This window comes from Diabrotica undecimpunctata, chromosome 2 (assembly GCF_040954645.1).
Source record: "Diabrotica undecimpunctata isolate CICGRU chromosome 2, icDiaUnde3, whole genome shotgun sequence".
Taxonomy (NCBI): Eukaryota; Metazoa; Arthropoda; class Insecta; order Coleoptera; family Chrysomelidae; genus Diabrotica; species Diabrotica undecimpunctata.
The window spans coordinates 51,410,700-51,425,814 of NC_092804.1; the positions used below are offsets into that span (position 1 = coordinate 51,410,700).

Sequence of the window (15,115 nt, forward strand, 5' to 3'; positions counted from 1 at the left end):
ATATATTGCTTCCATTTATTGTACATGTTCCTAGCCTGTTCTATTCGTGTTTTGTTTTTATATCTGGATCAAACTTATTATTTAGTACTACTCCTAAGTATCTGAATTTGTGAACTTGTTCTAATTTTGTGTTATTTAGGTCAATGCGCCAACTACGTGTTCTAGATTCAAAGTAGTTAATTTCTCGAATATGTCGATCAAGTTAATAAATTTTATTACAAATAAAGCATCTCGAAACTTTTTGGCTTGGAATTGGAACCATGCGGTTTTTTAACTCATAAATACGTTGTAAACATTTTCCATGCGATAACAATCTGCCCTGGCAATAAAATAGCAACATCAAATGTTCTGCTCCCATATCTTTGAGAAGTGCATTAAATATTCTTGATGTTTGGGGACACATTTTTATATATTATACTATAGTTATAACCGTCGTTAGCACAATGTTTGTGCTAACCACGGTTAGCAACCAAAATTCATTTCTTTGGAAGTCAGGTTCTCTGTGGATTATGCAATGGGTCTAGACACATTGCGAATATTTTTGTTTCATAAGTGCTTGTACACTTTGGAATCTTCCAGACATTGTACGAGCACCATCGGTACATACTCCAATGCAATTATTCTACTCTATGTTTGTCTCACTAATAAAATCGTTTAAAATATCAAACAAAGTCAGTGCTACTGATTTGAGATTTATAGGTAAGCAGGAAAGTAGTTCTTCTATTATGTCGTCAAGCTAAATCGAAAACAGTTTGTCACGCAACTTTTCAAGAAGATGCTGCTGTATATCTTTGGTTATGTGATCAATTCGGCGGGCGACAGTATTATTTGAAAGAGGTATGGATTGCAATTGTTTGGCACAATTATCTTCAAACATAGTTTTTACAATCTCAATCGCAGTTGACAGAATAAGGTCTTTACTAATGGTGTAAGCCTATTTACATTTGGTTATTTTATAGAATACGTTGTAAAAGGCTTAAAACTATAGTCGACTCTGTACTTGTTACCGATTCACTATCATCCAATGCTCGTTTACGTCCAGGAATAGATAAATAGATAAGAACCTTTCTTAGAGACTAAAGACTAAAACTGACAGGAACCTCTAACAGTCGCAGCATTTAAACACGCTTGGTAGGATCGGTAGGTTGGTTGGAGATTGGTAGGATCAGAATTTATTGTTATATGAAATAGAAAGGTAGGGTTAAGCCACAAAAAGGAAATTTGGTAGAGTAAAATTTAGCGAGTTATTGCCGATTTCAGGTATAAGTAATGTGTATTCTTCTTCTTGTTTAATTGCGTTCTTCTTTAAAAAGGTTGGCTATCATTACGGCTATCTTCACCATTGATACTGCTTCTCTAAACAGCTTAACAGAGTTACAATTATACCATTGTCTTAAATTGTTAAGCTACGATATACGTCATTGTTCTATGCTTCTTCTGCCCAGTATCTTTCGCTGTATAATGATCTGTAACAACGCATATCTCTCACCTGTCACGACATAATCCAAACACTGCAATTTTCTTATTTTAATTGTATTTAATACCTACTTTTCCTTGTCTATTCTTATTAAAACGTCGTTGTTCGTAACCTTATCGACCCAACGTCTTTTAAGCCCACATCTCAAACGCTTCTATTCTGTTACTTATATCATTTTTAACCTCCAAGCTTCCATGTTTTTACCATTTGTTTTACAAGCCTTTTAGTATATCTAATTGATCTTCGGGGACTAATTTATTAACTACTGCTTGTATGTCGTCATGACCGGTGTCGTTTATTATCTTCTGCCAACTTTACTGCATTCATGACTTATTCTTTTGCTATACTGGGGCCAGTTTTTCTACTGTTCTATGTTTCCTGTTTTCCTCCCATCTTTAAATAATTCCTGTTTGTACTGTTTTCATGTTTCTATTTTCTTGTTGAAGTCAAGGATAATTTTACTTCTTCATCTAATAGGATACTGCTGTGGTTCGTTTTTCGGATGCAGGCCAGTTTTTCTTACCGTCCTATGTAGATTGAAATCATCATGTTTTTCCAATATTCTTCTATTTTCTCACTTGTTTGAGTACTATTTTTCCTTGTAGTACTCATTATTCATCAATTGCAGCATCTCATCATTCATCCATGATTTTGTTGTTATACTATTTTTCTTTCCCTTTAGGATCTTCTTCGTTGCATTCAGCATTGTTTTTAAATGTTTCCGATTTTCCGTTCGAATCTTCTTTTGGATCAATAACCTTTATATTTATTTCTTCGTTAATTTTTTTAATAGCTAATCTCTTACAAATGAATCTTTCAAAAATGAACTTTGTCTTTGATTCTATCGTAACGTGCAGTTAGTTCTTTGAATCGAAGATCGAATGTTACAACAACCGGATTATGATCTACATAATGATATATGATCTAACTAACAAAAATATTCTGTAATGATTTTTGGATCATTAGCTTAATGAGACACATTTTTTAAAAATCATACATTAAAGGATATATAGACTATGCAAAGAAAAAATCAGCTGTACACAGTTTGATTTTCGGAACGCGGTGGGTACGAGAGAGGTCCTCTTTAACATACAAATGTTATTTCAACGATGTAAAGATGTGAAGTGTGATCTTTATGCATGCTTCATTGTAGTGTTGCCCAAATGCAAGAACAAGACGAGACTTAGACAGTGTTGGTCTTGGTCTTGCGCCAATACACCTGGTCTTGGTCTTGGTCTTGGTATTGCACTTCCGGTCTTGGTCTTGGTCTTGCAGCAAGAGTCTTGCAAGTCTTGCAGTTACCCATTAGCCTATTGCTATTTATTAAACGTTACTAGGGAAGTTTGAAGGCACGATCTAAGCCATCCGTGCGTATGCTCTAACTAACCCAGCTATATACGATGCCCCACGAAAGTCAATCAAACATGGTTAAAACACAAAAAAAAAGCAAATTAATGACATAAACTTGAAAGGTATTGATAGACCTCCACCATATACGAAATGGAAATTTTAAAAAAGATTGGTACGTGGCAAAAATCCACATACAAGTATCAAGGGCATATATTGTTTAGGTGATAAGATAACAAACTATAATCTCCACTTATTAAAGCAACATAAATGTTAGTAACAATGTTAGATCTACTTTTTATATAAAAAACTAACTTGAAAAAATAAAGAATGGGTAAGAAAACAATGATAATCAAAAGAAGTTATTTTAAATTAAGGAGATATCTACTTAATAAATACATTAATTTACCAAAATAAAGTAGTAGGAACATTTTTTTAGGAACTAGAATTTTGGTTTTTCAGGAAGAAATATTTGTAATTCTTTTTTGTGAAAAGATATTAGATGCTTCATTAAACGTGAAGTGTTTCTGTTTTTCATTTTCATTTTAACCTTTCTATGTAGGCACAATTTAAACAAAGCAATTTGGGATGCATGAATTATTTCGAAAAACTCATCAAATTTGCTTTTAGGTCTTTTAGATCTATAATTCCAACGCTCACTACTCCGACTAAAGCTATTTGAATCTTTGTCCCCCATATCAAATTGTAAACTTGTCAAATGAAGTTTAGTGATGTCAAAAAAGTAACTATAATGTCCGTTACTTTCAATACCCTAAGTATCTAATAACAAACCGAGAATTATATATCGTTACTTCGTTATTCTAAATATTTCGGTATTTTGTTTACACGGCAAACGACATTATCTGTTATTAATAAACTTTTGAATATTAGTCGCGCTCTTTCAGCAAATTTGGTTTAACCTAATGATCTCATCGCACACTCAGCAGAAATAATGTTTAGTCTTAGGCCGATAAGATTTGTTTATTTAGATTCCTCCTAACTAAATTATATTGGGAAAAAAATTGAATTATTAAGTGGGTGTCGGTAATAATAAGTGTTATATTTTTTATTAGCTAAGGTGACATATTTTTAAAAATTTTGGATACGATATTACAATAACAATGCAAGATTATTTTATGATTAGAGGGCTACTATTCTCAAAATCTGGACAATTAATTTCAGAGCGAAGAAGTCGTATGCTGGAAAAGAATGTACAAAATATTTTATTTTTACATTGTAATTATGACCTCTGAGCACGTGTCAAATATGTTGTTTTTAATAAATTTTTTGATTGATGATTTTGATGTATGTTTATCGTATTGTTGGTAATGCGCATAAGTCCAGTTTTTCAAATTTTTATTACATATTTTTTTGCGTCTCATACAGTCTTTAAGCATATACCCGAACTACAATACTCGCTAAAACGACACTCCGTCCTAACTGCAAGACGCAAGAGTCTCGCAGGCTTAGTCTTGTTCTTTCGTAAATCTTGCAGGGTCAGTCTTGGTCTTGGTCTTGCTAAAATTAGGCTATCTTGGTCTTGGTCTTGGTCTTGCGAAAACGCAAGAACAAGACCAAAACTGCAAGACCAAGACCGATTTTGGGTAACACTACTTCATTGATTAACATAAAGCGTTCGATATAGTAAAGCACGACAAACTCATGTGTATACTAACAAATATTGTATGAATTGAAACACCTGTGATAAACACCTGTGACCTAAGAATTATTAGCACTCTTCACTGGAATCAAACATCGTCTATCCGTATATAGGCAGAAGAAACTGATGATATCAGAATCAAACGTGGAGTCCAACAGGGATGCATACTATCTCCCCTACTGTTCAACATCTACTCTGAGGAAATATTTTAAGAAGCAGAAAATATTGAAGCTGATATTCGAATTAAGGGAGAATGTATCAATAATGTCAGATACGCAGATGACACGTTGGTGTTCGCTGACAGTTATAAAGCTCTTAAAGGGTTAATGAATATAATCACAGAAATAAGTTAGAGATATGGACTATGACGGTCGCCAACATCCGAAACGGATAGGCACTACAAGAAGAAGATTATGGTCTATGACTGCATCAGTCTCAGGGTATGTTTTTGCTGGTTTAATAGAGATTTGAAATCTTTTTCTTACTAAAACGTAATCTATGGGGTTTTTAATAACTTTCCTTCATTCACCAGCCCCCAAAAGATTTAAGGAAAGGAGCTGGTAACAGTAAAGATATTTTTATGTCCTATGTTTAGAAAATTTGATAATTTTTATAAAAATGACAATGGCCCTCAGTTCCAAGCAAAGTTTAAATTAGGAAAGGGAGCTTAAAATCCATCTGAGAAAGTTTAAACAGATAATAAAAACATGGAACGTGGAACTATACAAAGCAGAACATGTATCAAACCTAATCAAGGCAATGAATAGGTTAAAATGAGATATATTACGTTGTAGCGAGGTAAGATGGCTAACCGACGATAAAGAAACAATAGTTTACTGAGAAAGAAAAATATAAATAGCAAGGTAGTTAATAATGCACATAAAAACATATAAACTCTAAGATCCAGGAAGAAATACAAAAAATCCTAATCAAGATGCATACACAACAGAATCACCGGACAATAAATAATATTAAAACTCAAAAAGGCCTCACAAAACATAGCTGGACAATACCTCAAACACTACACAACAAAAATATTGAGAAAAATATGAATGAGTATAAACGGAGATAGATAAAGCTATAACAAAATGGAACAAGCTAAGAAAACCTGGCTATATTAAAAATGTAATACAATCGAGGGAATCTAAAAAAAACAAGACATCTTTAATATAATATACAAAGGTAATAAAGGCAAAAAGGTAACGCACCAGGTACATAAAAGTAGAGTTATTCTATATTATTTCTTAAAAGCAAAGATGGAGCACCACTAATATACATCAACAATAAAATAGAAAGATGAAAGAATATATTCAGGAAATGCTAATAGACAAAAAAAGGGGAAATACTGTGATATTGGTGTCAGACGCTCAAATATATATTTCTTAACACAACAAAATTAGAAAAATTTATGTAATGCAGGAAAAATATAGATTCATAACAAAAAGACAAAATACATACTTCTATAACAATAACATTAGGTTTTATAAATACATAAATACCTCATAATTCTGATAAAATGTTCACTTAAATTTTAAAACACGCAAAACTATTTGACATGTACAATTAATTGTAAATGACATTGACATTATAAATCTCGTTAATCAAAATTTATTTTATATTTTGAGCTCAAAAAGATTTTTTTTTATTTTATATGACCAAATTATTTGTTGATTATGGTTGACGAACAGGGAAAAAAACCGGTTTTGGAAGAAAAACACAATGATGATGATAGAGATGATGAAGACACCACCGAGTAATTTATTTCTACAGTTTTCTTATCTCATATACCTATATTTTATATATAATAAATCTTTTTTTAGTTTACCTAGACCTACTTTACTTAGACGGCCTAAGACCCCAGAACCAGGTGATCCAGTTCAAATAGCAAAGAAAAAAGAAAAAGGTACAATTAAAAAGAAGCCTTGTACTCCTCCTTGTGTATGTAACAAAGAAAGTGAAGTTAGTACTAAAATTGAGCCCACTATAAGGTAAATTGATATGAATGGTCATCTACATTTATCATTGATCATATTTTTCATTTCTTATCAATTACCGAGTAGTCTGCATTCATGAAATATGAGAGTTTTTCTTTAAAAATAGTCTAAAAATACCGAAAGCAGCAAAATTACCAAAAATTACATATCTTAGTAGAATAAGTAAACTCAACCTGTAAACTATATTTTTAAATAACGTAGTTGAGTCCCTGCGTTCATCCATATCTTTCTCACCAAACACTATAACTGTCTGCTTTCAACGCCGACAGGCAATAATTCGAAAGTCGTTTGTAGTCGTGACAAGTAATAATTAAGGAGGTAAAATACAAAAAAGCTTAAGTTACAAATAAGTAATTTTTCAGGGAGGGTGAAAAACTTGTAACTTTGCTCTGAAAAATAATAATTATTCTAATAAATGTAAAGCAATTCTAATCAACGTTATGCAATAGTATTGGTTGTAAACATGAGATTAAAATACCTATCTCAGTTAAGGTAGTTAAAAAATAGTTTAAAACTTTGATTTTGTTTTGGCCATAAGACCTTTTGCACGAACTCAGTTGAAATAAGTCGGTTTGCATGTAAAATGTTATGGACATAAGCTGGTTTCCATGTAAAAAAATTAATAAAACAATAAACTAAAGGAACTATGCTTTTCTGAATAAACTTTTATTTTTTATAAAATAATAAGTAAGTAATAAAGGCTTTACCTAAGTGACCATCATTGTCATAATATATTGCTAATGCAACAAAGAAACAGTTTTTTAAATATGCAAGTCACATCGCTCATCGTCGAGGTAGTTACACATTTATTATTTCTTCCTCCTCCTCACCAGCAGCTGTAGTGGGTTCATCAAAAATAAAACTTTTATACTAAGGCATGGGTCAGAAGTAGGCCAGTCCTCTCCAAACATATTTTTCAAAAGTTTGTCAACATCATTGGTGTTTTCCTTAGTTAACACATGATGAAGGGGGAGTTTTTTCAGTCTCACTTGTCTAAGATTTTCTTTCTTTCTTTCTTTTTCTCTACAAAAGATTCTTTTTATACCTGCAGTTTTTCAAGCCTCTTACCAACACAATTTTTTTAAAAGACTTTTCCCTTGTTTCGAAATAGTTGAACATCTTATTCGGTAGAGTAATTCAGTATTCTTTAGTTCCCTATTTAATTGGATTTCTTTATAGTATTCACTTAGCTTCTTAGTATTAAGCAGTATCCAATCTTTTCCTAGTGCTCGTACCTTGCTTATAATACTGTAGAAGAGAAATACAACCATGGCAACTTAGTACAGAACAGTCCTGAAAATCAGCGTCTGTTAAATAGTTAAAAAGAGCCGATGATATTTCCACACTATCTTTTTCTGTCTGCTCCTCAGTCCAAGTGTAAGACATCGGTAGAACTTCTTGAATTATTGGACTTTACGGTAGTGGCTGAATTTGTTGAAGATCATAGCAAAGGCCAATAGAATAAGGAACATCCATTTTCAGGCACTCTTAAAATGCCTTTGAGCTTTTTGAATAAATCTGTTTTTCAACCATTAGCTGCGCTTTTTCAGTGTGCTAGTGCACTTTTAATTTATTCTTTCAGAAGGCAGCACGTACTGCAAGTATCGGAGGCAGGTGACTTAAAACCTATGTTAAACTCATTTACAAAAATCCTCATAAACATGCTGCATTTCACTTTTAACTCCTCTTTACACTGATCATACATTTTACTTAATTTACTATACTTAACTCACTACTCAAATATAATCTTTTGGACTTCTTTTTGTTGTAATGTTATTAAGTTCCTTTAGAGCTTTTTTATGTACTCTCGAACACTTTCCTTCTTTAGATTTTCAGTTCCTTTTCAGTTTTTATTTTTGGTAGTGTCACCTTCTCTTTTCTCTTCAACAGCAAACCAAAAATGCACTTTTTCGCCTATAATAATATTTGTCTATATTTGCCTATACTATATGTTTTTTATTTTAATTAACTGAAGTAATTACCACCACCAATAATTGTGTTATAGGAATCAGACTGGCAATTATGTCTCGTCTCTCGTCTTTATTATCTGTATGTAACCTAAACGCGAAACGTTTATTACTGTGCTTACACGGTACAAAAACTAGAGCTCTTTCAGAAGTTACATAGCTGGTAATTTGTTCACTTTCCTTTTTCCTCTTGCAACTCTTCTTTTTCTAGTACCTTCATTTCCTTCACCAACTTTTACACTTCCATCTGCACCATACATTATCCTTTAAATAATAATGTAATTACTAATTGTTTCTAAGTAAAAAAAATAGTAGAAAGAAATTCGAAGATTTTTTACTTGGTAAAACTAAATTGTAATATTTGTCTACTGCGCTTTTTACAAACCAGACAGATCGATGAATTCATAAACAAGAAAAATCTACAATTGGCATGCTTTGTTTCTAATACTCCGAAAATAAATAAATGAACAAAGCAGAAAGACTTTTGCGATTTTATTTCAATACAGGGCCCCTGCCATCCGCTTATACTTATTTAGACCTTCTTAGGTCTCCTTAGAGTGACATATGCGGAAGCTCTGGATTGAAAACAAATCTCTCCCGCAATAAAAGTATAATTTTTTTGTAATTATACTTTTTATATGATTACTGGTATATTATACAGGAAGCATCTTTTTGGAGGTTTTGGTTGTTGAAACCAAGGTCCATAAAACTCAAAATCTTCTCAGATATCTGGCCAGGTCAAGCCAGTCAAGTCCCCAACAGGATGCTTTTTTATCTTATTTCTCTGGATTATTTGGGTTTTTAGTACGATCTTGTATTTTAACAATTTTATTTTCTAAAATTATTTATCGGCTCACTCTGTACACAACATTAACTATTGATTCGTTACACATCTTAACTATATATCTAATGTACTACTTTGTTTAAATATCTAATGTACAGACATTTTTTTAGTCACAGACTAGGGTTTAAATATGTTTATGAGGCACCAACAGGTGAAGCCAGACGTGTATACGTTTCTCCCCTAAAACGCAAAGAAGAATACTATAACAAACCGTTAACAAATCGATATCATTGTAAATATGCAAGTGCTTTAATGCCTAGGCCCATATCAAAAAGAAAACTCGATATTACGGTAAGTCTGTATTTTATAAAAATATATTGTTAAAATTCTTGCTAAACTTATTACTTATTTCAAAACTCAACATTTGTCGACAAATAAACGTGTCTATCACGTCTTTACTTCTACGTGTAAATGTATTATTTAATGTTTATGACATTCATAAAAATGCTGGATAGCCTATAATTTTGACAAAATTCCCCTTAAGATGCTCTGGGAGCGAAAGTACTTGGGCAAGATTTAATAAAAAACTGTGCCCGAGATATCTGTCTTTTATTTCATTAAAGTTCATTAATTCGAGCATTCAACCATATATTACTTAAAATCTTTACTTGTTAAAAAAACGTGATTGAAAAAAAATATGTTAAAATATTTTCCACCTAAGAAGACCGCTTTGCAATTAAATGCTGGTAACTTTATTACTAGCGGACCAGATAAGCGGCGATATATTTTACACTACCTTTATAAATAACATTTTATTGCTCTGTTTTTGCAATTAGCACTGTTTAACAAGTTATCGTTTATTGGTTTTAAACAGTGAATTTATTACATGTTATTTTTTTTTAAATTCTTCTGACATGTCGTATAATGTAGGGTAGTTTTATTAAAGTTATGCCTTTACAAGAACATATTGTTTGAAAAATAAGGAGTATCATGTATCATAATAATTGTAATCTCGTTTGTACACACTTTAAAAATTTGTTTAGTAATGTATTTCTTAAATCCACACAATCATAGAAAAATTATTTAAAAATATCTTTCTGTTAACGACACTGTTATCGACAAAGTAGATCAAATTCAAATTTGTCATCATATTTTACTTCTGTTTATCGTTAAAAATTAATTAATGGTCGTGGGTTGTATTGTTGTTATTTAATAATTTAGCAAAATAAATAATCAGCAAAAAACAATCAATGCAGTGTTTATGCCGGTTAACATTGGCTGTTAAATAATTTGTGTTCAATTATTTTGTCTGTTGTACAACCCTCGTCCTTTTTAGGGTATATTAGTAGTTATTTATAAGTACCTATTTTTTTATAGTAGTGAAGTGAATCGGTATTTTAAAGTAAAGAAGCGGTATTTGGAAGAAAATAAAATACAGTCGAAACGTAGAGTGTTATCTCCAGAAGAACGGCGTTTAGTTCTGAAAGTCTAAAGTTATTTTAATTTGGAAAAAAAATAATATGGGTACATTGACATCTGTTATGGCAGTTCAGAAACGCACATGCGATGCTTGCGGTATCTCAGAGAGGGAATTCAGAAGAATTAATAACATGAGTCAGGATAAAATTAATAAAGTAAGCAAAAGAAATCGTCGACATCCAAAAACTTTAGATTTGCACCAGTCAATTAAACTTGCAATTAAAAATATTATATATAATATGTATAAAGCCGAAGAACATGTAACAATTAGTGCTGTGTTACAGAAAATAAAAGACAAGGAACTGTGCGATATTAGTTTAACAAGTTTGTTGAGAGTGCTAAAACATTCAGGTTTTCGATATAAAAAGACAAATAATAGACAAGTATTGTGTGAACTCTCTAATGCTGTTTTAAAACGGTGGCTTTTTTTAAGAAAATACATGAACAATAAAACGTCTGATAGTCCGAGGCAAGTGGTATTTTTAGATGAAACTTGGATTTTCACTAAACAAAATATGTCAAAATCATCCTGGCAAGATGGCACCACGAAATGTTATTCTTCTAGTCTTTCCCGTAATGGTAAACGCTACATTATACTTCATGCTGGAAATGAGGGCTTTATTCCTGACGCAAGTTTAATTTTTTCGTCCACAAAGAATACAGGTGATTACCACGGAAATATGGATGCAAATATTTTTGAAAAATGGTTTGAAGAAAATTTGTTAAAAAAATTGGAGCGACCATCCATAATAGTGTTAAGTAATGCATCCTAATACTCAAGAGTAGAAGAGAGGTTTCCTTCAAGCAGCTGGACAAAAGAAGAAATAAAGTTGTGGTTGACAGAAAAGAAAATTTATCACAGTGACATATTTTTAAAAGTCGATTTACTTTAAAGGTGTGGAGAGCACAAAATTCAAAATAAATTTGTTACTGACCAAATGGCTCTTAAATATGGCCATGAAGTTTTTCGACTTCCGCCCTACCATTGCCACTATAATGCAATTGAGTTAGTTTGGGGTATAGCCAAACATTTTTATGATAAACATGCATCCAAAACAACAGATGACGCTAGCGTTCTTAGTTTATGCAAAGAATCGCTAGAGCAAATAAAGGCAGAACAATGGCAAAATTGTATTATACCATACGGAAGACATATTCGTTCAGTCTTTTCAAGCCGATCGAGTTATAGATGAGGTCCGGCCTCTAATTATTCGGATAGACAATTCAGATAGTGACGACTCTAATAGTGAAATATCGGACAATGAATAGGATAAATCGTTTGCTAAAAAGAAGTAACAAAATAGTGTTTCGGGAATTCAATTCGGACTTTGTGGTGTGTGTTATAGTTAAACGATAAAGTACCTTCGGTCTAATTACTGGACTGCATACTCTCAATAGCTTTGGTATTAATTACTGGACTATACCTGTTTAAACCTTCTGTTTTGCTGAAAATTCAAAAGTAATTTAGTGTCAACTTGTTTCAAGGTTATATTTAATACAGTGTCTACAGAAAGTAAAGTCTTGGATGTATTTTATTCAAATTTGGACATACCAGCAACTTGGCAAGTATTTTCCAATTTTACTGCATGCAAAACCATTCGTATAATTTTCACTCTACGTAAAATAGAGACTTATAGAGACCTTGATGAACATTCGATGTCGACAAATAATTTCGCGTATTCAAAATATTCCGTCCCACTTCTTTTAACACGCCCTGTATATACATATTATATTCATTTTATTTGCCTTTGATACAGTAAAATCCAATATTATTACTGAACATAAAATACAGGAAATTAAATATTTTTACTTTTCAAGCGATCGGAATTAAATATTAACGCCCCACTATTTGAGGCCCACTGATCATATCTTGATTGGATATCGGCCGTCATAGGTTAAAAAGACTTTTTTAAAAAGGTTAAGCCATTTTTGATTAACTCATTTTGTAAAAAGTTCTCCTGATATTTATTTACAATGACGAGAGCTATAATTATTAGTCCATGTTGTGAGACCGCTCCCACATGAAAAATATTTCTGATTCGGTTTCTTTGCGGATTTTTGTTCAAAAATGTCCCCTTTAAGCAAATATGAAGGGTGCCGTGCAAAGTTTTTGGGCAGAAATTGTTTAAATAATTTTTTAAATCAAATTCCACAAACCTCCTTTTTTACTCCGGAAAAAGTTTCTTACCATTTTTGTCTTAAGTTAATAGTTTTTGAGTTATATGCAATTTACCCCGGTGTTTTTTAATTGTTAATTATACCCACAGTATCGGTTAACACAGTTAATTTTGGAACGGAGAAACGTAGAGAGCAGTGACGATTGCCAGGAAAAAATTGTAAACATATTATGCAAAATGAACATTAACATTGTGTAAAAATTGTTTTGATACAATATCATATAACATAAACTTATTTTAGTATACTCAAATAAAAATATTAATTCCCATAAATATTTTTAACTCATTCATACATACTTGCAATTAATTATGGGGACGGGTCAAAATTCAAAAATGCAAATTATATAAAACAATTTTATGAAAATTTCCATATTAAGAACAATATTAATGATAATAATTATGTATGTATGTATAAGTATAATTTTGAAATTTGAAAAAAATATATATACACAAAAATATCGAATATTTTGGAATTTTCTAATTTTTGTTTTTTTAAAATAAATTCTAGTCAATCATGTTGTTTATTGTAAAATAGAGTTTATTTTAACAATGTTTAAAGTACAATTTTAAGTTTTTATGCGGAGAAAATTGTGAAAAAAATAAATGTTTAATATTAGGTAAATAAGGTTATTTTACTCTAAACTAAAATGATAATTTAAATTGCTTAAACAAGTCGTTTTAACTGAAAGAAGTGCATGATCAGTAACGAGTATTCCCCCGAAGCTGCTCTATCGTATTTGGAACGGGGATTCTTTGTCGTATGCTGCGTTTTTGGTGATCCCACATGTACTCTATTGGATTTAAATCCGGGCTAAACGGTGGCCAATCCAATCTTCGAATTTGGACCTCATCAAGATAATTACTCACTATGGCAGCGGCATGTGGTCAAGCATTATCGTGCATTAACGTAAATCTTATATCCAATGTAACCAACATATGACAAAACATGATCTTGCAGGATGTTTTAAACGTAAGAATCACTAGTCATCCGTCCAATCACTTCCACAAGTGCGGTACGTACCTCCCAACTAATACCTTTGCAAAGAATTATGCCATCAACTCCAAAACTAACGGTCTGGTCGGAACTGCAGCTGGCGAACCGTTCTCCAACTTTTCTGTAGACGTAGTTTTGACCATTTGGCTTCCATAATAGGATTCTGGTCTCATCAGTGAAAAGAACGTTTTTCCAGTTGTCGATATTCCACTAAATATGTGTTCTTGTAAATTCCAAACGACGAGCTTTATGATTTTGGAGAAGACGTGGAACTTTGGCGGGGCGTCTAGGCTTTAAGTAACTTGTCTAACATTTAATAGCTTATTTCTGAGGTGCATCGATGTCAATTAACGATTTCGTGTAAAATTAAGAACCAAAAACGGTCATCAATTGCGGTTGTGCACCTTGGGCGTCGTGCGATATCTTTTTGTGCATGTCCTTTCTCGTAGAAAATTACAATATGTGCTACTTGGGCTTCAGCGCAGTGTCGAATTGGTGGCATACTTATTTTAAACTTAGTTAAATAAAAACAATATTTAATTAAACTTAATAAATTAAACTAAAAATAACCGAATTAGTATGATTTTTTCTTTACGTGAAGAATTTTTTTTATTATAAAATGTACGAACCTAACCACTGAATAAACGTCAAAATAAACATCAAAATATTTTAAACCAGTTGAGTACATCAGTCTACTATATGAGTATTATCAGTAATTTAAAATTATTTTAAAATAATAGTGACTACAAAAAAAAAGTTGGAAAATTCCAAAATATTCGATATACTTGTCCATGAGTATATATAATTTGGGCGTTAATGGGCAAAGCACGAGTACCGTAGTTTTATGGTGGAAACTGTTACTGGAAATCAAAATTATATTTAATTACAAACATGCAAAACCTTAATACAATATGACCTAATTTAGATCTTCTGTAAAACACCCTTCAATTGCCTAAAAGACTTCTGTTTTAAAAGTTAAAAGCTATATTGAAAAATCTTCAAGTACTGTTAGTTTTGTACTGTTAAATTATTTTTTGAGTAAGTGACCGTAAAATATCTGGCCGGCCTTGTACGGCTCGGGCGCCACACGTTATTAACGATGTAAAGAGAAAAATTAACAAAAATCCTGCCCGAAAACAAAAAATTATTGCTCGGGAAACAAATATTGCTCTGAAAACCATGAGTTACATTATCAAACAAGATTTGGGACTTAGGGTTTTTACTCGATAAACAAGA

At 31.8% G+C, this 15,115-nt stretch overlaps 2 protein-coding genes across 2 annotated transcripts in view; one reads left to right on the plus strand and one right to left on the minus strand.

Annotated features, from left to right (window-relative positions):
* Nucleotides 1–6,065, minus strand: part of LOC140434534 (uncharacterized) — a 126,630-nt gene extending 120,565 nt beyond the window's left edge. The window contains exon 1 of the mRNA XM_072522873.1: nucleotides 5,984–6,065. Within this exon, the coding sequence (XP_072378974.1) occupies nucleotides 5,984–5,988 (5 nt within the window). The 5' untranslated portion in view covers nucleotides 5,989–6,065. The remainder of the gene's footprint in view (nucleotides 1–5,983) is intronic.
* Nucleotides 6,059–15,115, plus strand: part of LOC140434535 (uncharacterized) — a 102,748-nt gene continuing 93,691 nt past the window's right edge. The window contains exons 1-3 of the mRNA XM_072522874.1: nucleotides 6,059–6,237; nucleotides 6,305–6,472; nucleotides 9,400–9,580. Of these exons, the coding sequence (XP_072378975.1) occupies nucleotides 6,158–6,237; nucleotides 6,305–6,472; nucleotides 9,400–9,580 (429 nt within the window). The 5' untranslated portion in view covers nucleotides 6,059–6,157. The remainder of the gene's footprint in view (nucleotides 6,238–6,304; nucleotides 6,473–9,399; nucleotides 9,581–15,115) is intronic.